We start from the raw sequence: 27,153 nt of genomic DNA on the forward strand, positions 1-27,153 counted from the left end.
TTTTTAATTGTAATGATGTGGAAAAACCATTTGGTATTTGTAAAGTACACTTAATCATGTGAAAATGATTTTTGAAGATTAATTTAGATGTTCCAAAGGCTTTTAGAGTTTCCAGATAGCATAATACTACATTAATGCTTGGCATGATAATGTAATGGAGTCCACTTGTGACCATTTCCTTGGAAAGTTGTTATGTGAGTCTATCATATTTCAGGAAAGGAGATTTCAGAAACCGCATTTTAAAGTGCCTTTTTTGTATCATTGTTCTTACCAAAGTGGAGTTATGTGCACAGAGATTATAGCATTTTACTGCAGTTTTTCTTTGTGGTGGAGTTGGTGGAACTACAATCACATTCCATGATTAGCCTGTGAAGCTCCCAAGCTCTGAAAAGAGAATGATTACTTCTCGAAGGTATAGAGTTGGAGGCGAGAACTATAGAAGGCATAACTATGCAGTTTAGATATTTATTTTTGGAAAATAAACCAGGACTTATTAATGCAAAGGAGTGTTATCCATCAGGGTGTCTGTTTATAAGATCACAAATGTTTTTCAAGGGTATTGTAATTGTTCAACATTTAGTAATTCCAATTACCTTTTTGGATATCCACCTCAACTGGCTTTTCTCATTTGCAATGTATCCTGTACAAGAATTAAGCCTAATGCCCTAAAGGTATCCATGGTATATAACATTATATTGTATTATAATGATATGAATGAACTTCTGTGTATCTAGATTGGTACTAATTATGTTCCATTCTTGGTAAAATATCATAGTCACTTAAATTTTTTTCTGTGTTTTGTGGTTCAGATGAAGAACCTGGATGAGAAAAGTCATCAGTGATTCTTATAGTTTTAATAGAGCTATAGTTATTAATTGGCAGATTGCTGTGTAATTAATTCCAGCTATAGTTATGGAATTATAATAATTTAATAATAATTCCTAAATTAAAGGGAGAGGGAGGAAATTAGAAGTTTAAATAAACTGTAGTATATATGCAACCTCCATTTGAGCTGTGCCAGGAAAATCATCTTTGATTTAACACAAGAATTCTGTTCTCGGCCGGGCGCGGTGGCTCACGCCTGTAATCCTAGCACTCTGGGAGGCCGAGGCGGGCGGATTGTTCAAGGTCAGGAGTTCGAAACTAGCCTGAGCAAGAGCGAGACCCCGTCTCTACTATAAATAGAAACAAATTAATTGGCCAACTAATATATATACAAAAAATTAGCCGGGCATGGTGGCGCATGCCTGTAGTCCCAGCTACTTGGGAGGCTGAGGCAGTAGGATTGATTGAGCCCAGGAGTTTGAGGTTGCTGTGAGCTAAGCTAACGCCATGTCACTCACTCTAGCCTGGGCAACAAAACGAGACTCTGTCTCAAAAAAAAAAAAAAAAGAATTCTGTTCTCTTGAACAGAATAGTATCAAAGAGCTGAAGTTTTCAGGTGAGTGCTGCAGAAATATGAGAATTTTTTTCAACAATGAGCATCTGAAAATAAGAATGTTTCCCTTCTCAGCTGTGTAGGACCCTGAATGCCACTCAGCCATCCTTGTCCTCGCAAGGTTCTGGTCCCTAGTATGTTCCTCTCATTAGCTCTTCTAAAATGTTACCACTGCCCTTAGCTCTTTTCTCTTAGCAGACAGACATTTTTCCTATGCTAATAAGGAGATAGAGGCTATCAAGTGAAAAGGGCTCCCATCTGCAAACGTGTCTACATTCAAGCCCGTTCTGAGAGGACAGATGGGCAAATACACTCCCTCTATCTTGCATCCCACCAAAGCAGCCTTTGTTCGTAGCTTCACTGCAGTTAGGCTTCCCTGCCCTCGCTGCCCATGCACTCCTCCTGTGGCCTCCACACTCCTGCTGCCATTCTAGAACCTCATTGCAGCTGGCTCTGAGAAGAGAAAATGGATTCACTCTTTAAATAGAAAATGGATTCACTTTAAGAAGGCTGATGATGAAGAATTTGGATGATTTTAGTATTAGACAAAGGTATAGGCTCCCCAAGTCAACAAGAAAACAGAAAACAAAAACTTCAGGGAAAAGAGGAAGCTCCACTAGAAAGTCATTGTCCATAATGGAAAGACTAAAATGTGGCGTCATTTTGAGGAATCACTGGAGTTTAGGAAAAGACAATCCAATTTACTTTGATTCTTGAAACATACTCAATCTAGCATTATAGTTTCAGGGACATTTGAGGGATTACATTTTTTTTCTACAGATGCAAAACTCTACTTGATCCTGCTGTGATTATTGATCATATAATATTGTAAATGCTATTTACTGATGTTTACATTCTAGAATCAAAGTATAAAGAATGGAAACATAATTAAAATAATGTAAAACTTACAAACCTTGAGAGTATAAAAGTAGTAGTATAGTTGAAGATTTTCAGAGATGGAATAGGGAAGAAGAGAGGATTAAAACTCTAGCACAGCACCATCTAGTAGAAATACCATGCAAGCCTCATTTTAAAACATAAAAAAATAGTCAATTATGGGGGGGCATGGGCAATGTACATAACCTTAACATTTGTACTCCCATAATATGCTGAAATTTAAAAAAAAAGTCAATTATAATAATATAGTTCATTTAACCCAAAATGTTATAATTTCATTATTATAATCATTATAGTAATTAATGAGAAGTTTATATTTTTTTGTATTAAGTCTTCAAAATCTGGTACCATGTTTCCCTGAAAATAAGACAGGGTCCTATATTTATTTTTCCTCAAGAAGACACCCTAGGGCTTATTTTAGGGGATGTGTTATTTTTTTAAGTACAGTACAACAATCTACATTTATTCAAATAGAGTTAAGTCATCTTCTTCTGGAACATCATCATAACTCTCCAAACCCCGAATTCCATCCTGAATTTCTTGCGACTCTATTTCCTTTAGAGCCATTGGCCCCAATCTCTCATGTCGAGCAATAGAGCTCTGATGGGGCAGATGAGGAGGGCTGCTGGTGTTCTTTACCACTCTGCGACGAAATGCATGGGTTGTGCAGATACCCTGCGTAGCCATGCTCATCAGAAGTCTTATTTTCAGGGTAGGGCTTATATTGCGCAAATGCTTAAAAATCCTGCTAGGGCTTATTTTATGGGTCGGTCTTATTTTCGGGGAAACATGGTATATATAGGATGTCTAGCACATTTCTTTCTTTTTTTTTTTTTTTGAGATAGAGTCTGGCTCTGTTGCCCAGGCTAGAATGACGTAGTGTCAGCCTAGCTCATAGCAACCTCAAACTCCTGGGCTCAAGTGATCCTCCTGCTCAGCCTCCCAAGTAGCTGGGACTACAGGCATGTGCCACCATATTCGGCTAATTTTTTCTATGTATATTTTTAGTTGTCCAGCTAATTTCTTTCTATTTTTAGTAGAGACGAGGTCTCGCTTTTGCTCAGGCTGGTCTGGAACTCCTGACCTTGAGTGATCCTCCCGCCTTGGCCTCCCAGAGTGCTAGGATTACAGGCATGAGCCACTACGCCTGGCCACACATTTCAATTTCGAATTGCCACACTTCAGTTGCTCATTAGTCACCTGTAGCTAGTGGCTACTGCATGGGATAGCACAGCTCTAGATGCCATAAACACCAAAAAGATTATATAATTCATAATAGGTAAAGCAAAATTGTATGTTTCAAAATGTCATAAAATATACAAATAGGTTAAAATTAAAAGTAAGTCATTTGTAGATTTTCTAAATTTTTTTTCTCTTCTTCTTCTTTCCCTCCTTTTCCCTTCATTCCTTCTAAGTTAAGCCTTGGGACACTGTAACATGTAGAGGTTGGGAAGAAGAAGGGCCTAGGGAAAGGGGACTGAAAAAAACACCAGTGGAGCAAGAGGAAAACTAGAAAGTGGTGCTCTGGAGTTGTAGGGGTTTCTTGGAGTCAGCTTGTATCAGCTCATGAGAGCTGATTATTAAATTTTCAGGAATTTAGTGAGCTGGTTGCCAAGCATGGTCATTATTAAAAATTAAGTTATATAAACTTGACTAAATTAATTATATTAAAAACAAAAGTAGGCCGGGCGCTGTGGCTCACGCCTGTAATCCTAGCTCTTGGGAGGCCGAGGCGGGCGGATTGCTCAAGGTCAGGAGTTCAAAACCAGCCTGAGCAAGAGCGAGACCCCGTCTCTACTAAAAATAGAAAGAAATTAATTGGCCAACTGATATATATATATAAAAAAAATTAGCCGGGCATGGTGGCTCATGCCTGTAGTCCCAGCTACTCGGGAGGCTGAGGCAGAAGGATTGCTCGAGCCCAGGAGTTTGAGGTTGCTGTGAGCTAGGCTGACGCCACGGCACTCACTCTAGCCTGGGCAACAAAGTGAGACTCTGTCTCAAAAAAAAAAAAAAAAAAAAAGTAAAAAATTAATCAAGACTCATCTTTTTTTAATTATTTCACTAATATCTATGCTCTTGAGGTTATGTCTGTTGCATTTGTATGGTGGAAATACTAATGGTGTGGCTACTGCACAATTCTTTCCAACTCAGTACTGTCACAGTTGGTATTAATAGTTTGAAATTGGCCTTGGGGAGTATTTACACTATGGAAATCAGCAAATGCAACAAATCAGGGCTTCTAAAAATTTTCTTGGAGAACCTTTTGTTAAATATTCACCAGCACACTACTACCTGGAAGCCAAGAGAAAATAGAATATCAAGAAGAGAGTAATCAAGTTTATCAAATGCTGCTAAAATGAGATCAAGAAGAAGAGGACTGAGAACTGACCATTGAATTAAGCTGCCTGATTTTATAGTATCAAAAAAGACAAAATCACTGCCTTTGTGGATCTTACATTCTGATCTTGACTATTCAATTTAATGATGAGGATTTAGCAGAAAATAGAACAGAAAAAAAATCTTTGCCTTCATGGTCTGGTCCCTGCCTAAGTCGGCAGGTATTTTGAAGGACCTGCTGCTCTGGGAGTAAGCCTCATTCTCTCCAACCTCCAGACTGTAATTCTCTGTATTTAGACTGCTCTTTGTTGCCTTATTCTGCTAGTGTACGTCTGTCTACTCATTTAGAATTCAACTCAAATGTATACTCCTTTGGGCAGCGTTCTCTGAACTTCACAGGCAAAGTTAAATGCTTGCCCTGAACATTCTTGTGTTTTTTGACTCCTTTATCTTTCTCACTGCCACTGATGGCCCTTTTGTATAAATATGTCTTCCCTACGATAAGCCCGCTGTTAATGACTAGGATCTTCATCTTTGTATCACGGGGCCTACCAGCATCCTTGGCACATAGTAGTTGCTAATATATGTTTAGACTGAAGGAATCAAGTGATTAAATCTGGCATATAAGATATTGAGACCTGGCCAGGCACGGTGGCTCACGCCTGTAATCCTAGCACTCTGGGAAGCTGAGGTGGGAGGATCACTTGAGCTCAAGAGTTTGAGACCAGCCTAAGCAAGAGCAAGACCCCATCTCTAATAAAAATAGAAAAAATTAGCTGGGTGTGGTGGGGTGCACCTATAGTCTCAGCTACTCAGAAGGCTGAGGCAGGAGGATCACTTGAGTCCAGGAGTTTGAGGTTGCAGTGAGCTAAGATGACACCACTGCAGTCTAGCTAGGGCAACAGAGCAAGACTCTTTGTCTCAAAAAAAAAAAAAAAAAAAAAAGACCTGATCAGCAGAGGGACCACAAGACCTACTCCAGAGGGAGTACATGACCACAAGACCTACTCCAGAGGGAGTACATGCTTGTCATTAAAGCTATGCTTGTTTTAGTCTCTGGACCATTTGTTACTCTCTCCTTTTGTCATCCTCTCCTCTGACTTGAATATCTAAGCTGGGGCCTTAATCAGCAAGCTGTATTATAAAAGAAAACCTGTTTGCCTTCTATTCAGAGAGCCCTTTTATTGCTGAATTTTCCCACCTGTTACCTTTTCTTTCCGGAGCAATTTACACTTTAAATTTATTCCTATGTTTAGTAATTTTCATTTTGTTTCCACCTCCTCATGTTTTCTTAAAACCAAGTTACTCCTAAGCGTCATTGTAAAACCAAGGATCCTTTAGTTGCAAGGAACAAAAGCTTTTTCAATCTAACGTTAGTGAGCAGCAGTTTATTGCAGTGACATAATAGGCAATGTCATGGACGTTCACAGGCAGGGAACAAACTCAGCAGGGTCTCACATGGTCCACGTGATCAACTGGGAAGTCAGGTATTGAACTGTCAGTCATCACGTGGACTCCCACCTCTGCTTCTCTCTTTGCTTCCCTTAACGCTCCTCTTCACCTGCTTTCTTTTCTTGCATGTTGAAATATGGCTGCCAGCACCCATGACCTGCTGGCCCCATTGTCCAGCACCCAACTGACTCCTTCCACATGCCCAGGTGGGAGAACCCGATGGGTCAGCCTGGTCTATGAATCACATGTAACCTGGGATCCAATCTGGATGGAGGCATGTATTAGTTTCCTAGGACTGTTGTAGCAAATTTCCACAAACTTGGTGGCTAAAAACACAGAAATTTATTCTCTCACAGTTCTGGAGGCCAAAAGTCTAAAATTAAGCTGTCAGCAGGGTTGGTTCCTTCTGGAGTCTTGAAGGAAGCATCTGCTTCATGCCTGTCTTCTAGCTTCTGGCGGCTCTGGCAGTGCTTGGCCCTCCTTGGCTTGTGGACATGTCATGCCAATCTCTGCTTTCATAGTTACAGGGCTTTCCCCTTCTGTCCCTCTGGGTCTGTCTCTTCTTTCCTATCTCTTATAAAAACACTGGTTATTGGATTTAGGGCCTACCCTAATCCAGGATGACCACATTTTGAGATCCTTAACTTCATCTGCAAACACCCTTGCTCCAAATAAAGTCATATTTGGGGGTATAAGTGGACATATCTTCTAGGGGCGACAATAGGACCCACTATGGGAGGTATAGTCAAGGGCTACCAGCATGGCTTTGAGGCCCCATTCCAGGTACCAGTAAATTTCTAGATATTCCACACCTCTACCAGGAATATTTGTTATTTTATCATTTTGTACATTTACCTCCCACTAACATGTTCTGCTAAAATATCCCTTTCTCTAAGTGGCTTTCTGGGATCTACTTCCCTTAGGGTGGAATTAATGACTCCCATTCCCATTTCCTGTGGCACGTTATGCACAGCTCTTTGACAGCACTTGCCGTTTTCATTTATAGCACTTTATTTTCATGTCTGTTTTCCTATTTAAGTTGTGGACTTTTCCTGGGTGGGGCCCCCTGTTTACATAGGTTTGAAAAGGGTGTAGGGGGAAGGGGAAGGATTTATTTCTTTTGTAATCTTGTTACAGTGCTCTTTGTGGTCCTGGAAATCATGGTGGAAAGAAAATTAGGATTTCAGAAAACATTGCTTGTTTCTGTAGGAAGTGAACAATGTTTGCTAGTTTTAAGAAAGATAAACATGTCCAGGGTTTCTGGAGTGCTTTAGGAGGGGATAGTGCAGTCAGTGGCAGAAAATATGTTTTCCACTCTCTGTTGAGTTCTCTGTGGCAGATCTTGAGTATTGGCACTGAATGCTTGCTCCCTTTTAAAGGATGAGCATATTATTGTGCAACTCTGACATTTGAGTTCAACTATGTATTGACTGATTTTCTGCCTACTGGATCTGTCCATTTCTGATAGAGGGGCATTGAAGTCTCCAACTATAGCAGTGGAGTCTTTTATTTCTCCTTATAGTTATTTCAGTTTTTGCCTCATGTATTTTGATGCTTTGTTGTTAGGGGTGTGCAAATTAAGGAGTCTTGTGTTTTCTTGGAGAATTGGCCTTTACCATTATATAATGCCTTCCTTTATCCCTGATAACTTTCTTTGCTGTGAAGTCTGCTCTGTTTGAAATTAATTCTCACTTTCTTTATTAATAACTTAAGTTATTAATTAAGTTATTAATTAAGTTATTAATAACTTTAGTTATTCTCACTTTCTTTTGATTAGTATTAGCATGGTGTATCTTTCCCCTTTGCTTTTAATAAATATGTGCCTTTATATTTAAAGTGGGTTTCTTATAGACAACATATAGTTAGGCCTTGTTTTTCTACCTACTCTGACAGTCTCTCTCTGTCTTTTAATTGGTGTATTTAGACCCTTGACATTTAATGAAATTATTGATATATTATAGTTAGGTTAATATATACCATATTTGTTATACCATTTTTTATTTGTTGTTCTTTCTTCTTTTTGTTTTCCACTCCTTTACTGTCTTACGTGCAGCTTTAATTGATCATTTTATATGATTCCATTTTCTTTTCTGTCTTAACATATTAATTATACTCTTAAGTTTTCTTCTTTTAATAGCAGTTGCCCCAGAGTTTGAAAAATACATTTATAACTAATCTAAGTCCATTCTCAAATAACACTATACTGCTTCACAGGAAGAGCAAGTATCTTAGAATAACAAAAATATTCTAATTTCTCCCTCCAATCTTTAGTATCATTGTAGTCATTCATTTTACTTATATATAAACTATAATAATTAAATACATTGTTGCTATTATTTATTTACTTTTAGAGATGAGTTCTCACTATGTTGCCCATGCCGGGGTCATGTGATCCTTCTGCCTCAGCCTCCTGAGTACCTAGTACTACAGGTGTGTGTCACTGTGCCTGGCTCCATTGTTGCTATTATTGTTTTGAACAAGCTATTATTGTTTTGAACAAACTATTAAATGTGAGATCAATTCATAGTAAGGAAAAAAAAGTGTTTATTTTACCTTCATTATTTCTTCTTTAATGTTCTTTCTTTCTTTATGTAGATCTGAGTTTCTGACCTATTTTCCTCTTTTGGAAGAACTTCTTTTAACATTTTTTGTGAGGCAGGTCTACTGGAAATAAATTCCCTCAATTTTTGTCCAAGAGTCTTTATTTATCCTTCACTTTTGAAGGATAATTTCATATAATACAGAATCCTAGGTTGGTGTTTTTTTCCCCCTCTCAACACTTTAAATATTTCACTGCACTCTCTTCTTGTTTGCATGATTTCTGAGGAGAAGTTGGATGGAATTCTTTTCTTTGCTTCTCTATAGGTAAGATGCTCCCCCACCCCCTGGCTTCTTTTAAGATATTGTCTTTATTTTCCATTTTCTGTAGTTTAAATGATATGTGTAGGTATAGTTTTTCTGGAATTTATTTTGCTTGGTGTTCTCTGAGCTTTTTAGATCTCTGGTGTGGTATCTGATATTAACTTTGGGGAAATCTCAGTTTTACTGCTTTAAATATTGCTTCTGCTCTTTTTCTTCTCTTTCTGGTATTCTCAATTGGAGTATAACACCTTTTGCACTTGTCTCACAGTTCTTGGATATTCTGCTGTTATTTATTTATTTTATTTTGCTTTTCCATTTTGGAAGTTTCTGTTTTCTCAAGCTCAGATATTCTTTCTTTAGTCATGTCCAGTCTACTAATGAGCCCATCAAAGGCATTCTTCATTATTTTTGTTACAGTGTTTTTAATCTCTAGAATTTTTCTTTTTCATTTTCTTTTTCTTTTTTGAGACAGAGTCTCACTCTGTTGCCTGGACTAGAGTGCCATGGCGTCAGCCTAGCTCACAGCAACCTCAAATTCCTGGGCTCAAGCGATCCTCCTGCCTCAGCCTCCTGAGTAGCTGGGACTACAGGCATGTACCACCATGCCCGGCTAATTTTTTTTTATATATATTTTCAGTTGGCCAATTAATTTCTTTCTATTTTTAGTAGAGACAGGGTCTCACTCTTGCTCAGGCTGGTCTAGAATTTCTTTTTTATTCTTTCTTAAAATTTTCATCTCTCTGCTTACATCATCTGTCTGTTCTTGCATATTGCCTTTTTCCATTTGGGCCCTTAGCATCTTAATCATAGTTGTTTCATATTCATAGTCTGCTAATTCCAACATTCCTGCTGTATCTGGATCTGGTTCTGATGCCTGTCTCTTTCAACTATGTTTTTTGCCTTTTAGTATGCCTTGTAATTTTCTGTTGAAAGGTGGACATGATGTGCTAGGTAAAAGGAACTGTGGTAACTAGGCCTTTAGAGATGTGGTGGTAAGGTATGAAGGGAGGAAAGTGTTCCAAAACCCTATGTTTAAGTCTCATAGGGAAAGGGCAACGGAGGCACTTGGCAGTGTAGGGTGTGCTTGCACCCCGTGTCTGCCACTTGTCTGGGCTAGTTGCTCCCTAAGCCTGATGCACTGTTGTCTTGGCCATAATTCTTGGAATTCTTTCTCTCTCCTAGTTGAAATTCCCTGGTTTCAGGAACCCATTTTTTCCCCTTTTTGTTTTGGCTTGTGCTCTTGTTTTGGTAGTGTACTTTTTCCAATAATATCTTGAAGAAGGTTGCCTGGGAGGTAAAGTTCTTGAAACTTTGTATGTTTTAAAATGCCTTTATTGATTGTCTGGTGAGTAAAGCATCTAAAGTTAGAAATAATTTTCTGTTAGAGTTTATAGGCTTTGATCCATTGCTTTGTAGCTTCTGGTTTTGCTACTGCAAAATCTGAAGCCATTCTTAATCCTGATCCTTTATATGTGATTTATTTTTTCCTATCTGGAAATGTTTTTTCTATTTATTCTTGGTATTCTGAGAATTCGTTGTTTTGCATTTTTTAGTGTAGATTTGTTTTCATTTATTATGCTGGTTACAGCAGGCCCTTTCAATCTGGAAATAAATATTTTTCAGTTCTGGGGAATTTCATTGTGTTATTTCTCTCATGATTTCTTTTTTCTTTTTCTTCTTCTTCTTTTTTTTGCAAGTTCAAAATGAAGTTTATTGAGGCAGAGCAAGAGCAAGGTACATCTGCCACAGACATTGAATAGGCCCCCTGTTGTAACAAGAGGCCTCTCTCATGATTTTTTTATTTTTGGAATTTTGTTTATTTAAATTTCAAAATATTAAGGGGGTACAAATGTTTTTGTTACATGGATACATTGTATAATGCTGAAGTCAGGGCTATTAGTGTGCCCATCACCAGATAGTGTCCATTGTACCTGGTAAGTAAATTTTTATACCTCACTCTCCTCCCACCTCTCCCTTCTTGGTTTCCCATGTCCTTTTCATCTCTTTGTGCCCATCTTTACCCATAATTTCTCATGATTTCTTTCCCTCCATGTCTTTGTTCTCTGTTTCTGGAACTGCTAGTGGTCAGATATTGGCTATTTTTCATCTCTTTGTCTTTTCTTCTATCTTCTGGGAGAGTTCTTCAACTTATTTCTTAACCTTTAGATTTCAGCTCTTATATTTTTAATTTCCAAGAGTTCTTGTTCTCTGATTATGCCTTTATCATACCATCCTATTCACATTTTATGGATACAACATTTTCCTTGTTTTCTATGAGGATTTAAATAATAATATCTTCCTTTTTTTTTTATTATTTTCAAGACAGGGTCTTGCTCTGTCACCTAGGCTAGAGTGCAGTGGCATCATTATAGCTCACAGCAACCTCAAACTTCTTGGCTTAAGTGGATCCTCCTGCCTCAGCCTCCCAAGTAGCTGGGACTACAGGCACATGCCATCATGCCCAGTTACTTTTTTATTTTTTTGTAGAGACAGGGTCTCTCTATTGCCCAGACTGGTCTAGAACTCCAGGCTTAAGAAATCTTCCTGCCTCAGCCTCCCAAAGTATTAGTATTATAGGCATGAGTCAACGCCCCTGTCCAGTATCTTCATTTAAAAAAAAAATTCTGTTTTCTGCATTGTCTTTCTTCTAATTTTTTTTTCCCCAAATGGTGTTGCAGTGGGAGAAATTTAATCAATTGGCTTTGTGGGGTTAGGAAGGGATTGGGTGGTCTGTTTCTTTTTCAGATTTTCATCTGATTTTATTTTCATTTTTCAGAGGTACAGTCACTTCTAGCTATTCCTGGTAATTAGGTTCTATAAAGTTGCTGAAAACACTGAATTAGCAAATAATGAACCATTCTTCCTAGGGGAAATACAGAGTTGGGTTCCTGTGAGCCTCTAGTCATAACATTTTTGTCAACTAATCAACACATAACCTTGTTTTATGTGTGTTTCTGTTTAAAGATACCTTATCACATATACATTGTTAATTCATTAACACTGAACTGGTGGCCAGCAGCTGTATAACGCAGGTCTGAATGAAGCTTATCTAACACACATATTTTGTCCACGAGGCACATCACACAGCCTTCTTGTACTTACAGACACTTCAGCACTATGCTTGGGGGCCATTTGAAATAGCGAAATCACCAACAAAAGGCACAAAAATGCAAAAAACATGGCACTAAATAAACCATGAAATGGATACTTGTATATAGTATGAGAACGCAAACAAGAAGGCAGAGTGTCATCTTGTTCCCCCTCAGCTGGGAATGTGTACATCAGGTGACTTAAGTTTTTCACCACTGCACATGTCTGTGGATGACCACAAAAGCACTTGAGTATTGGCTTTGGGGCTACAAACAAATTTTAGCAAGTAGACAAATTCACAAATAAGCAATCTGTGCATAATGAGGGTTGATTGTGCCTACCTGGTGCCTCAAATTCCTGAGCCACGCGAAATTCCGTGGCATAATCATGCTTGCTGCTTGTTGGCAGCCCTTTTAGGTTTCAGCTTTCTCATCTTTTCCCAGTTTCCTCTTGATTCACTTCTGATTTTCCAAAAATGTGTTAACATCCCTTATTTCCTTTTGTCTTTTCCCATTTGCTTTGTTTTGTTTTCTAGTTCTAAACCTTTGCTTCACCTTTACTATAACTTTTGTGGTGGTTCCTGAGGGAGTCGGGATAAATTCAAATACTCTGTTGGCCATGTCTTAACTGGAATTCTGTTTACTATACACACTTTTATTCAGGAGTAATGTAAGTCTTGGTTGAATAAATTAAGGAAGTGCTTGCTATTTTTATGCTAATGTTTAGCTTTCCTATGTAGTACATTATACTGGGATTTTAAATATTTCATACTTATCATCTACTAGGTCAAAGACTACCTCTCTTTCTCCCCATTACTTCTCCTACTTAGTGGCACATTTAGTGGAACACTCCCTAAGGGAAGTGGCAAATGGGTTTAAAATAAAAAACCATGAGCCTGGAAAGTCTAAATTGTTTTAAAGCTTAAGTAGGCTTTCTTTCCTTTTGCATCATAATCTCTTCCCTAGTCCATTTATTTCTTTATGATTTTGTCAGTTACAAAAGGCTGCAAAATTGTAGTACTGAAAGGGATCCCAGAAATAATCTAATGTAATCCTTTGATTGATAGGAAACTGAGAGTCAGGCTGCCTTCGTTCAAGTCCTGGCTCCACCATTTACTTTGGACAAGTTCCTCATTGTTTTGGCCTTAGTTTCCTTGCCTATAAAATAGGAATAAAAATACAGCCAATACTATATTGTTGTGAAGATTGAAAGTTCTCAGTACTATGCCTGGCACATAGCAAGGGCTCTACATATTGTTAATTATTATTATTAATATTAGTGGCTAAGCTAGAGCTCCTGCTTCTCAGTTCAGTGTGTTTTCCGTTAGACGTAAATAAGAATCATAAGCTTCTTTTCAGAGTTAGCTACCATTATTTTCTTTCCTTCGTCTCCTTCCTTCTGTATAGACAATTACATGATTGTACATTTATCATTTCAAGCTAACAACTCAATCTTTCACCACATTTGTAAGGACTTTCTGAATAGAAAATTTTAAATTAGTCATTTCTTTTAGTTGTTTATGGCCTTTTCAGATGACACTTTTCCTGTAAAGTTGAGTGGTCTGCTGGAAGCACATGATGTTTTTAAAATTTTAGTTACATTAATGGGATTCATTTCCCAGCATAAGTGGTTAAGTGCCATTCTGGCTTGGGCTGGGCTTAGAAGCAAAGGAAAAGCCCCTAGAAAACCACAGAGGAAATACTCACACCTCTTTGTGTGGATAAATTAAGTCCAGATCATCCTTCCTGTCCTGGCTTGTGCTGTAGGGGATGGAGTTGCCTTTGGTGCAAATCCTCTGAACCAGCAGGACGTCTGTGGGACACCTCCTGATGCGTGAAGGTGAGTGCCAACTATTTAAAAGAGTCTGATAGCTCAAATCATCTTTTCTGCTACATGTGGATCTTTTTCTGTTTTCTTCAGTGAAATTATGGGTCAGGTCCATCACGTGAATTTCCTCTTAGTTAAACTGGCTGTTGACAGTTAAGGGGAAGCTAATCTTTGGAGGCACTATTTTAAGATGCTGGGTGGGAATGGGAAACCACAGGGGCCAGAGGTCGGGGTGAGGAAAAGATCTAAACAGAATGGGTCTGTCTTTCAGGAAACTGTAGCTAGAGACAATCAGACCTAACAAATGCAGAGGAAAATCTTTGTGCACATTGGCATTTCTTGGCAGGAGAGCTGAGGAGTAAATCACTAATAGCTACCACGGGATTTTAGTGGAAAGAGTCTAGGCTTTGGGAATAAGACAGTCATAGATTGGAATCCCATTTATGCTATTTACAAATGATTATTTTTGGACTCTTTACATGATATCTCTAAGCCTCAATTTCCTTATCTGTAAAGTAGACATAGAAATATTAACAGAGATTTTTTAGAAGTACGGGATACAATTTGTGTAGTGTAATTAGCACTTTGCAGGCTCTCACTATTCCTTCATGATTATGTTTTTTGCTAGTCTTGCTGATTGCCTCAGAATGTTCTTTGTATGAAGGCAGCCCACACCTCAAATTGGTTTATAGACTTTGAAACTGAATGTCCAAATCTGACAGCTCTTAATCTCATCTTGGGCAAGGTATAAAAGAAATAAAATATACAAATATAAACATAAAATATAGAAGTAAATATTAAAAATCTGCCTCATTTACCACAGAGGTGCCAAGGATCTAAGGAAATAATAAATATGAAAGTACTTATAAATCTAAGTCCATTGTTATTCCTGTAGGCTCCAAAGAAACATTTAAAATAAATTGAGAACAAGAAACCCTCCTACTTGCTCAATGAAAGTAAAACTATCGTGTTTCCTCAAAAATAAGACCTACCCATAAAATAAGCCCTAGCAGGATTTTTAAGCATTTGCCCAATATAAGCCCTACCCTGAAAATAAGATCTAGTGATGGGCGTGGCTATGCAGCGTATCTGTACAACCCATGCATTTCGTCACAGGGTGGTAAAGAACACCAGCAGCCCTCTCATCTGCCCCATGAGAGCTGTATTGCTCAACATGAGAGATTGGGGCCAATGGTTCCAAAGGAAATAGAGTCGCAAGAAATTCAGGATGGAATTTGGGGTTTGGAGAGTCATGATGATGTTCCAGAAGAAGATGACTTAACTCTATTTGAATAAATGCAGATTGTTGTACTGTACTTAAAAAAATAACACATCCCCTGAAAATAAGCCCTAGGGTGTCTTCTTGAGGAAAAATAAATATAAGACCCTGTCTTATTTTCAGGGAAACACGGTATAAACCAAATCATACTGGTCTGTGAGGAATTCTGTGGAACTGAGTGAGGCCGGGCAGCCTGCTACCTGCTTCCTCCCTCTGGTGTTATGAGTCTACAGGTACTTGAATTTATGGCCAGAGTGCTGTCTGGGGAATTGACTCCCTCTTCTTTGCCATTCTTTAAAAATCCAATTCCATACTATGGGAGATAGTGCCTGGCACAGAATGGGAGTGGACAAACATCAGTTGAGTGAATGCATGTGTGACTCAGTTAAAGCAGGGCCAGCCCTGGGAAAATCACAGAGTGGAACACTTTTGTACAAGTGAAATGAGATGAAGCTTAGCACCCAGGACATGGTCTAGTGGGGGAACTTCGTTGCAAAAGGGCAGCCTATGGACATGCCTCTAATGAGGGATTGCTGGGGAGTAGAACAGCCACTGTCTATGTCCTTTGCTTTAGTCCTATGAGACTGGGCATGGGGAGGCAGCAATAACAACATGCTAACATTTGTAGCATCTTCTAGCAAAAGCAGTGGGGCTCCCCCCTTTGCTTTCTGCCTCTTGCCTTGTCACCGGCCACTGCTGGTAGCCAGCAATAATTCTTGGATTTGTCTCCAGCCATTCCACTCCAAACAGTAACTACTACTAAGTTTACATCTTAAAGAAGGAACACCACCAGCTACTTAAGAGGCATCGCTGTATATTGTAAGAGTCCAGCATGGCATACTCATGGTGTCATTTGAGAATTCTAGGGCTCCGCTGAATGCTTCATTCAGATGAGGTCCCACCAATGTGAGGTTGTCTATTTCTAGGAAGTGATCTCTATTTGGAGAAGAGTTATTCAAAGTGGCTGCATTTCAAAAGTGAAGGCTGGAGACCCAGGGATGCAGGAAATGGTTGATGGTTCTCCTCAAGAGCACAGCAGAATCTTTGGAAAATTCCCGTGGCCCAGATTTGGGGAGGCTGATCACCCTAATTTAAACCTTCAAGAGACAGATACAAATGAGGAAATCTTTCTAATGACTGGAAGGTTCACATTCCTTGTTCAGGGCACCCTTGTGCTAAATTAAGCCCAGAATCAGAGCAATCAAAAAGGGAGGTTTTTGGTTTTGAAGTATCTTTCATCATGGTGGTGGTGAGGTCTTGTGGCTATCCTGTTAGAGTCTGTTGCTCTAGTGACAGGAAATTCACAATTTCCTCTCATAGCACTGGATAAAAACTGCCGACTTCCTCTTTTTAACCATCAATGTTTTACATTCTAAGCTGACCTCTCCTTTCTGTCCTCAAAGTCTTCTGCCATTTAGGATACAGTTAGTTGAGTGGGTTCCTACAACTAAACGACCATGAGGATTTTCCAAATCCAACTTTCTGAAGCTGCACACAGGTTTCCTTGCCTGGAGTTCTAAGTGAACTCAAGCTCTTCAGTTGCACATGTGCCCACTGCAGATAGCTAGGATCACCTGTGCACAGAGTCTACTAGCTGAACTCTCATCCTAAGCTCCTGGGAGGAGCTCACATTTGTTCACATTGACTACCGACAATGCAGGCCTTTTGGGAGTGGTTCTCTGGTGTGAGAGGGGAAAGTGGAAAAGGCTCTGGAGGACAAGCAAGGACTAGAATGAGGGATTTCATCCTCACAGCAGGGCTTGTTGACTTTCCACAGTCGGTAGCTCATTTCTCTCCCCAGATGCTCTGTGTGTGCATTGCACTGTTGCAATTACAGCACTTACCACGTGACATGTGAAGTTACCGGGCCTGCTTCTGTCTCTGCAAGTAGACCAATGGTTCTCAACCCATTTCTGTTCAAACCCACTGGAGGAATATGACACGAGAGTCCTCAGTAATGATGGCTCACTCCGAAATTTGTAGTTTGAAAAAATACTCCTGCCACCCTCTCTGTCCTCTGCCCTCTTCCCCTTGTTACTAATAGTCGCTGAACTAGAATATGAGCTTTTCAAAGTCAGGGATTGGGTCTTTTTCCATTTCCAGCACTTAACATGTGGCTGGGACCATGCTGAATGAATAAGAGAATGCCTAGGTCACCAGCTACTTTGTGAGAGTGCCAGGACTAGAACTCAGGCAGTCTCAATTTCTACAATGCCACACTCTTCAACTCCTGCAATATTTTGAGCTTTGATTCTGGGTGTGATTAAGTACTGTTGATTTTTTAAAAGTTTCTTTTTAAAATTTCAAAATAATAGGTGAGTATTCTCATTGTAAAGGAATCAAGCAATAATTACCAGTTACTTAAAAATATTGTATATATTAATATTTTATTCAACATTTAACATTGATAAGATTTAAAATGCAAAACCAGGCTGGGTGCAGTGGCTCATGCCTGTAATCCTAACACTCTGGGAGGCTGAGGCAGGAAGATCGCTTGAGGTCAGGAGTTTGAAACCAGCTTGAGCAAGAGTGAGACTCCATCTCTACTAAAAATAGAAAATTAGCTGGGCATGGTGGTGTGTGCCTGTAATCCCAGCTACTTGGGAGGCTGAAGTGGAAGGATCACTTGAGCCCAGGAGTTTGAGGTTGCTGTGAGTGAGGCTGATGCCACTGCACTCTAGCCCAGGTGACAAGGCAAGACTCCATCTGAAAAAAAAAATAAATAAAATAATAAAATGCAAAACCACTTGTGAGAATAATAGTATTAGCTGTAGCATCCATAATTATTCATTTATTTAATTGTTAAGACTGCCAGCATCTTGACTTTTATAGGCCCTCCTCCCTTTCCAATATGCGTTTAAGACTTATAAATAATGTGATCTAGGACCAAAGGCACATCTTCTGCTTAAGAGATGGAGAATTAAGATAACTTTCTGAATAATTAGACACAAAAGAATGCTATTAGTGTTGTAATTAATTTTTAAAGACATTTATTCTTTATTGAAAAATTTAAAATTTTCCCTTTGAGTTTTGTACCCATTTACATCAAAGCACCTATTTTTTGAAAGAAAAACTACTGCAATTCAGTAATATCGGGCATTACCACTTGCTGTTATATAACCACTCTTTTATTGTTTCATGATAGTATTTTTACTATTATAGATCCAAGTTCTCATTCTGCTGTATTACATTAGGAATTTTAAATTAAGTGTTTCAATTGCTTTGTATATGAGAAAATTTTATCCCTGTAGTTTTCTCCAGAAATGCTGCATGTGAATTTTTCTAAAATGATTTATTTTGTTGAGAACCCTTTTCTCTCTTTCTTTTCTATAATGATCTGGCAGAAGAAAATGTAGCATCATTTCTTTTATCCTGAAATGAGTTATTGCTTTTATATTTGCTTTATCTTTAGACTATCTCACTGTTTTATCTGGGATGAGATCAGGAGCCAGCAGGCTTCTGGTTCTAATTAACAATTAAATTCCACAAAATACTGAGTATCTACCTGGTACTGGGCACTGCCTTAAATACTAGGGCTTCAAAGAGGACTAAGAGAGGCTCCACGTTGGAGAAGCTCCCTGTGTGTAAGGAAGCCAAGAGGGAAACTGCTGAACGCCATTTGATGTGACAGGTGCTGTAGCACAAATGCCCTGCGGGGGGGGGGGGGGCCACAAAGGAGGGACTGACTGGTCAGCACCATGTGGGAATTCAGGGAGGGCGTCTTGGAGAAAGTTAGCCTTGAGATGAGTCTGGAAAGATGATTAATTTGGCAGGAACGCGGGGAAAGGAGCACTGTAGGCATGTCTGAGGCGTGGAGATGTGAGATAGTGTGGTGCTTTGGGGAAACTAGGAGTTATTCCATTTGGCTGGTGCGCTGGGGAACTGCGGGAGAAGCCAGAGGAGGCCTCAGATCTGTACAGACTCACAGTGCTTTTTTTCCTGGAGCATATTCTTGGTTGGTGTGCTTTTCCTATTACGCAACGCAGTGCATTATGGACAAAAGGAAAACATTGTAATAACTCATCTTTAAAATGTTGACTGGGGTTGATGGAGTAAATCTATGTGATGACAGTCAATAAAATAAATTTTTTAAAAGAAGAATCTTTCTTCCTTCTAAAATTCCTAGAATCTATTTTCTCTGAAAATAAGTGTTTGAAAAGAGGTAGGAAGCAACTCTTGACAGATGATATTTTCAGCTCTCTCCCCAGCCTTCGTGTGTTACCTTGGGGGCGATGCAGACCTGGGCACTGTGGACGTTTCCTTTGCTCTGCAAATTCAGCCTGGCAGGTAGGTCAGCCGGGCCCTGTTGTGGGTCATGTGGTTGCTATTGCCTTCTTTGGACAAGAACTGTTGTCTTTAGAGCAAAGGGACCACTGGACCACAGACATCCACAGACAGGCAGCAGAGGGTTTGTGAATTTGTGTGTGTGTGTGTGTGTGTCTGTGTGTGTATATACCAGGTTCATGTAATACTCCTGCATGTGCAAATTTGTCAAGATGGCTTATCATGCTTTCTAAGGGAGATAGGACCCCCAAAATGCCGAGATCCACTGTTTTAGAGTAGAGTAGTCCCCCCTTATTCTCAGGGGATGCTTGAAACTATGGATAGTATGAACTCTATGTGTACTGTTTTTCCTACCCATACATATCTATGATAAAGTTTAATTTATAAAGTTTAATAAATAATAATTGATTTTTCTCACAGTTCTGGAGGCTGCAAATGCAGCATCAAGGTGTTGGCAGGGTTGGTTTCCTTTGAGGCCTCTCTCCCAGCCTTGCAGACGGCCACCCTCTTGCTGCCTCCTCATGTGGTCGGCCCTCTGTGCCTGCACGTGCCAGTATCTCTCCTTGTAGGGATACCAGTCAGATTGGAGTAGGGCCAACCCTACTGGCCTCATTTTAAGTCAGCTACCTCTTTAAGGGCCCTATTTCCAAATAATAGTCATATTCTGAGGTACTAGGGGTTAGGGCTTCTATTGATGAATTTTATGGGGGATACAATCAGCTTAAAACATATAGTAATTGGTGATCAGCAAGAGGGCAATTGTGACCCAGAGACAATGAGAATGTCTTCAGACTTCTGACCTGGCGTAGCCTGCCTTGCAGCCCCCTGGGGTGACACCTGTGACACTGAGGAGCTTGACAGATTCAGGCAGGAGGCCTGTTGCTCTCCTCTGGTCTGGTCTCTCATGGCCAGCCTGAGATCCATAACTGCTCCCAGCTGGCCAGCCTAAAGTTCTAGTCACATGCATCGTGGCTCCTGTCAAGTCACCCTCTTCCTCAACTTGTCTTTTTCTATCTTCTGTCTCTGTCTTCTTCTCTTTTTCTCACCTGCACATATACCATTTCCTACAAAGTGACTCCAGTTTCCACCACTCTTCCCATCTGGAATATCTTCCCCTTGGACCTGCTCAGCCTTGCTCTTCTTCTATGTCAAGGTATTTTTCCAAACACTAACTTTGAAACAGCACCAGAGTGATACATCACAGAGGGAAAGAGGAAGACTGAGAACATCTTTTTAATTTTGAAAATGTTCCTCTTGTATATGGGTAATTCTCTCATAAACAAGAGCATTCTCCCAGTCTTCCTTAGAGGAAAGTTAATGAATATTTCCCCTTATTTCTAGAACTAAGAATATACCAGGGTTTTTTGTTTTTGTTTTTGTTTGTTGTTTGTTTGTTTGTTTTGAGAATGTGGGGAACGATGGATGGAGGGGCTGGCAAACCTAGCCTTTAGTTGGCTTTGTGTTAAAAATAAAAATTCTATTTTTTAATAATTTTAGATTTATAGAAAAGTTGTGAAAATAGTATACAGAATTCCTCTGTAGCTCTGATCCAGTTTCCCCATTGTTAATATCTCATAATATCATAATACCTTTGCCAATACTGAGGAACTGATATTAGCATATTACTTTTGACTAAATTCCAAATTTCATTTGTATTTCACTAGTATTTTCCATTAATGACCTCTTTCTGTTCTAGTATCCAATTCAGGGTCCCCTATTGCATTGAATTATCATGTCACCCTAATGTCTGCTGGTCTGTGACAGTTTCATGGTCTTTCCTATTTTTCATACCTTGACAGTCTTAGGGAATACTGGTCAGTACTCTTGGGTTTTGGGGAGAAAATGAACAGAAGTGAAGTGTCCATTGCTGTATCACATCTTTACTTGTGTTAGTAACTATCTTCTAATGGAGAGTCCAATAAGACTTAAAATGGGTGCACTGATTGCCAACAAGGAGAAAGGCCAATAGGTGTGTGGATTCTGCTAGCCACAGCAGTTCTGTTAGGTGAAGTCCAGGCAGTTCAGATCTGTGGCGTTCCTTCAGGTAACTGAGGCTAGAATTCTCTAGAAGCTGTGAAGTGAAGCAAGAAAGAAGTGAAGTCCAACATTGCTGATTTGGTTCATTTTTACTCCAGTTCCCTCCAACCTCCTAATTTGTAATAAGATGAATCTAAAATAATCATATGCAGAGTTAGAGCATCATGGGGACATAAGAGAAGACTAGAGAAAACTCCTGTTAAATTCCTCCTTCAAGTCTTAGATTTCTGGTTTTTCAGAGCAGGCAATCTGTTTTTGTATTAGGCAAAGTTTTTTATGCTATAGTATTCATAGTAAACAAGGCCCAAATCTTACTGTGCAACACAGCAAACTATAATGCATGCCAATCATAGGTAAGCAGGGACCCAGGCTGGTGGGAACTCCACTGTCCTAAGATACACCCATCTCAGCATGTGTCTCCAGGGTGTGCAGTGGCAGAGGAGAGAAAGGAGGGTCACAGACCTGCACTTAGATGTTTCCTCTCATGTGTCCAAGGCCAAGGCAAGTCACATGGCTGTGCTATTGCTGGAAATATTGCTGAGCATTCATTTTGTTAATATCTACCACAAATCTCTTCTGTAATGTCAAGTGGCCTCTGTGAGACGATTACTCTCTCTTGCTATATGCCAAGGAGTAAGGGCACAACAAATGTAGCCACATAAAAATATCTAGACACACACACATCCCATACATACCACATACCGCACACACTGCACACTGCACATACCACACACACTACTAACCCCCCCATACGTAACACATATACACCGTACACACACTGCCATTATTTCTGAGCCATGGAGATGGAGTCAGTATTCGAGTCATTCCTCCTAGAATATTGTTGGCTAACCCAAGGATTCACCCCTTGTGGGATTTTGCACATTCCTCCTGGCAGTTGTGAAGTGTGGAGTCTGTTAATATTCTGCTTGCTGAGCCACGGAATCCCCCGCGAGGGTTTCAAGCTGTGTGGACTCCTTGAGGAATGTGTTAGTGGTGTAGCTTCTGATCTCCATGTAATCTGCAGTATTATTTGGTTCAGGTCAGTTAACTTTGGTCTTTTTTAGCATTTGGACTTGGAGATCACTAGCTTTTGCTATGGTTTTCAGCATGTAAGTAGTGCAGATTGAAAGTCTTTGAGCGAGCTGCTGCCCAGTGGGTGCTGCCGGTGTTAGGCTTGTGTGCAGGACTCAGAGGAAGGCAGCTTCTCTGGAAAGAGCTAGAAGCTTTGCACAACACGAAGGTGTCTAGCTCTCCCTCACTCTCATTTGTCATTATCAGTGGCTCCTCATTTCATAGACCAAATATGTGAATGTATACACACATACACGTATCTAGAGCCCTTTGAAAAAGCCCAAACCTAAACAAAACTACACATGCCACGCACGCTGGAGCTCTTTACTACTGCCTTCCTGTGTAAGGTTGCATTTTGACAGAATTGGCATCTATACAGTATTATTCACATGTGCAGAGACAGGGGAGGGTGTGAGTAGCACTTAAATTTGTTAACATGGTCTTTCTTTCTTCTGGTTTACAGTGTCTTTTGGCTAATTCAGTCCCTCAGGGGTAAAAGCTCATTGTTCCAAAATTTCTGCCTTTCCTTCTGCTCCTCCTTAAGATGGTGTATGAATAGATGAACAGAGTTCAGGTGACTTCAAAGTCTTGGGAAGGGCTCCTGGATCCATGGGAACAAGTCCTTGTGCTGCCCTCTGGTTTTCCCTGGGCCGTCTGATCTCTGATCTGCTATCCATGGCAGGACAGCTGGCTTTGCCTGGGCTTTGAGCCATTACACTGGCGCCTACTCCTGAAATTCATGCCCCAGTTGTTTGCCTTGGTCCTGAACAACCTCTGTGCATGGAAGCCTCTTCATCCTAATCCCAGGCCTGATCCAGTCTCACAAAACTATCCCTAGCCCCTACATTGAGGCATACGGAAATTTCTGGATCCCTACATGCTACACTTACCTGTGTGGAGCTCACCTAGAGAGCTGTACCAGGTCCACCCTCTGCCAGTACATTGTTAGGACTTCCAGGTCACGATAAAGTTGGTGTTTAGTAGAACGTGAACGTTCTTCTAGCTACAGGCTTGCAACCTCCCACAGGCTTGCTGTGCCTGGTGAAACAGACTCCCATTCAGATGACCTTGGCTCATTAGACCTCTAGCATGTTTGTGCTGCTGTATCAGGAACACTGACATCTGAGCTCTTTGCTCCTTTCATTCCCTCCCCACTTCTCACCCTCAATATTTTACTTGTTAGAAATGATGGGCTTTTTCCTACTCCTTGTCTGGCAGGGACTTCCTGCCTAGGTGGCCCTAGAGCTTCCTTTGAACTGTAAATGTAATTTAAGGAGTTTCCTTCCTCTCTCAAAAAATGCCTGCTTCTTAAGACTATGGTCTTGCCAAAGGCTCAACAAAGAAGTTAGTTTAAGCCTCAGAGCTGAACATCGCCCTTAGTCTAAAATTACCCTCAGTTCTTGAGTGACTGAGTGAATGAGTGAGTGTGTGTGTGTGTGTGTGTGTGTATGTGTATATGATGAATCCCTTGGTTATCTGGTGAAGCCTATGGTTGGATTCTCAAAACAATATTTATAAGTGCATGTGAGTAAAATAAATAGGATTGCTAAGAAACCCAAATAATGAAGTTATTGAAATATTAAAGAAATAAATTAGTGATGGGGTAATATATATTCTTCTTTATTAACACATTAAATAAGAAGACCTAATAATTACCTTAATTTAGGTCTAATCATCAGGTCTAACAAGTACATTAATTCAGAAATAGTGCTAATAGTATTTGATATTTCAATTGCAACAACTGAAATGTAATATGAAAATACCTGTGATTTTTAGTAGTAACAATGTTATTAAAACCATAGGCAGTGGGGTGTGGGTTACTGGTCTAGGTCTAGACCTCTGCACAAAGATCCAATTATTGAGGCAACAAGGGTTGCTAAAGAAGAAAGGAATTTTTTTTTTAAATATGAAAGACATCTTTTCAGGAGAAAGGGAGAAAAGCTGCCTCAAATCTGTTTCTCTGACTAATGGAGATCATGGGCTTTATAAGGAGGGGCCACGTGCCTTGGGGAAGATCATGGTGTAACTAACAAGGGGCCACAGTGCATTGGGGACAGACTGTTGGGGACGGTAAGTCTTGGCATCAGGAAGTCTGCCTAGGGACCTTCAGAATCTCAACTCTTCTGTCTTGCAGAAAATCCATGATTTCTGGGGAACAACTCAAAAGATCAAGTGGTTGGTTAAGGGAGAGGATATAAAAACATGTAGGGGTCATTGCAATTTGTACATGGAGCCAGTTACAACAAAGTCACAGGTAATGATGTCAATACTGCAGTTTGTAGACTACATTCACAATGGAAGGAAATTCTAAATTTCAACAATAAGTTAGTGAAAATTAAAGATGTAAAAATTTCTCCATTTGAGTTTATGGGCCCCTGAATTCTACTTATGAACGCTTTAAGGGTCTAGATCCCTGTTCTAGATGGTAGTATCAGCTTTCCCTATGAAGGGATGCTTGTTATTGGGTGGGGAAATATTAATATAAGGAGCAAGATTTATAAGATATGAAAGCACAGCTGAAGATAATTTAATACATTTCTCTATTATACAATCTTCTGGGGAAAGAAAATTGTTGATACATAGGGTTGAAGTGTGGCGTGGTTCAGCATTTTGTATTTTTCACTTACACCCACATCGGCTGTTACCCAATTTTCAAGATTGATTCTGTCACTTGATACTTCACTGAGTATTTCATGAAAACTTTATATTTGACTGGTGTTTTAATAATTTTTGCTTCTCAAGTTTTGCTTTTGAGTAAGAATATGAAAAGTATTTCTTAAAAAGTATATTAATGGAGATAAACCCAAAACGCTGTGAAATAATTTAAAGAGGTTTATTCTGAGCTGAATGTGTGTGACTGGCCCAGAGCACATGGCCTCGAGGTCCTGAGAAAATGTGTCCATGGTAGCTGGGTTACAGTTTGGTTTCATATATCCATGGAGACAGGAATTACACGTAAGACCCTAAGTCAGTACGTAGGGGGTGTACATTGGTTTGGCCCAAAAAGGCAGGACATCTCAAAGCAGAGGTGTTGGTGGTGGGGTGATAGTGGTGGGCTTACACGTTATAAGTGGGTTTAAATATTCTTTGATTTGTAATTGGTTAAAGAAATGAAGCTTTGCCTAAAGGCTTGGAATGTTTTCACTTAAGGTAAGGATCTTTGTTAATCAGAGAGAAGCCAACAGACATTTACCAAAACTCGAGTGATCCATTGATCTGTTAAGTATATACATGGCCAGGAGATGTGGTTTAAGCTTTGTCCTGTATAGCTTTAGGCCTGTTAATAATTTAGTAGCTTATTGTTACAAAGAATATCTCCAAAAAGGGAGGGGATCATGATGAGGCAGGTCTCACGTCCCTTCTCATGGCCAGCAATTCAGCTTTAGGTTTTTTCTGGGATTCCCTTGGCCAAGAAGGGGTCCATTCAATCAACTGAGGGGACTTAAGATTTTATTTTAATTCACAAGTAGAAATCTAGCTCTTGCAAGGGAAAAATTAGAGTGATAGAGTTAGATTTTCTCCATGAATCTGATTAGGAGAGCCTATTATATCTAGCAACTAACCAACAAATCTTTTTCTTGATCAGCCTATTTTCATTAAAATGTTGAATGCTGGCAGTATTTATTGTTTACTGAAATTGTTGTATTTGTGTGTGTTGTATGTTTTTTTAAAATTTATTTAGCTCTGCCAGCTAAGCCGGAGAACATTTCATGCGTCTACTACTATAGGAAAAATTTAACTTGCACTTGGAGTCCAGGGAAAGAAACCAGTTATACCCAGTACAGAGTTAAGAGAACATAGTAAGTACAGAGCTTGTGTTTTACCAGTGGGGGAAGGGGAGGAGATAGAGGCTCCTGATTCATTCATGATTCACATCGCTTACAAAGTAAAGCTTTTCTCAGTCATAGCTTCTGGGTGACCACTGTGTACATCCTGTGGCTGGGGCGAAGTCTTGGCTACTTGCAGCCGTGAGGACGGGATCTGTGGCAGCAGAGGGAGGGGCGGTATAGCTGCCTGATGGCCTCCTCTTAGAGTCCCCACTTGGCTGAGATCAGTCACCAGTGATAAGCACAGTAGGAAAATCTGTTTATTTATCATATTCAACTATACCCCTTCTCTTTCCAGACTGTTAGAAAACTGTTCAGTCTCCCTGGATCCCGGTATAGGAAGTAGGATTATAAACCCAAAACTAAGAGGCGGTTCACCTCAGTCTGCCACTAATTTGCTGTGTGACCCTCTCAAACAGTAAAGTACAGGACAGTGATTCCCAATTTTCCCCCACAACTTCAAATATCACTTTTTATTAGAATAAAAATTTAATAATCTTTTGTTATCATGATAGCCCAAATCTTGTTGTTTTAGCAAGTATGCAGAGAATTTTTTTTTAAATTTTTGAATGTAGCCCATGAAATCCATTATTTCCTTCTTGTTCCTCTAGGAATAAGGGGGCCCACGTTGGGAACCACTGTAAGGTGATCTTTAGTCTTTTCCATTTAAAAAAGAAAGCCTATGGTTCCAAGTTTTTCATTTTGTTTTTTTTCTTTTTCTTTTTTTTTTTTTTGAGACAGAGTCTCGC

At 39.7% G+C, this 27,153-nt stretch overlaps 1 protein-coding gene across 1 annotated transcript in view; it reads left to right on the forward strand.

The window, feature by feature from the left end:
• Nucleotides 1-27,153, forward strand: part of IL31RA (interleukin 31 receptor A) — a 79,981-nt gene that overhangs the window by 10,851 nt on the left and 41,977 nt on the right. Inside the window, exon 3 of the mRNA XM_076007902.1 lies at nucleotides 26,196-26,377. Within this exon, the coding sequence (XP_075864017.1) occupies nucleotides 26,196-26,377 (182 nt within the window). The remainder of the gene's footprint in view (nucleotides 1-26,195; nucleotides 26,378-27,153) is intronic.

Source organism: Microcebus murinus, chromosome 11, assembly GCF_040939455.1.
Source record: "Microcebus murinus isolate Inina chromosome 11, M.murinus_Inina_mat1.0, whole genome shotgun sequence".
NCBI classification, from domain to species: Eukaryota; Metazoa; Chordata; class Mammalia; order Primates; family Cheirogaleidae; genus Microcebus; species Microcebus murinus.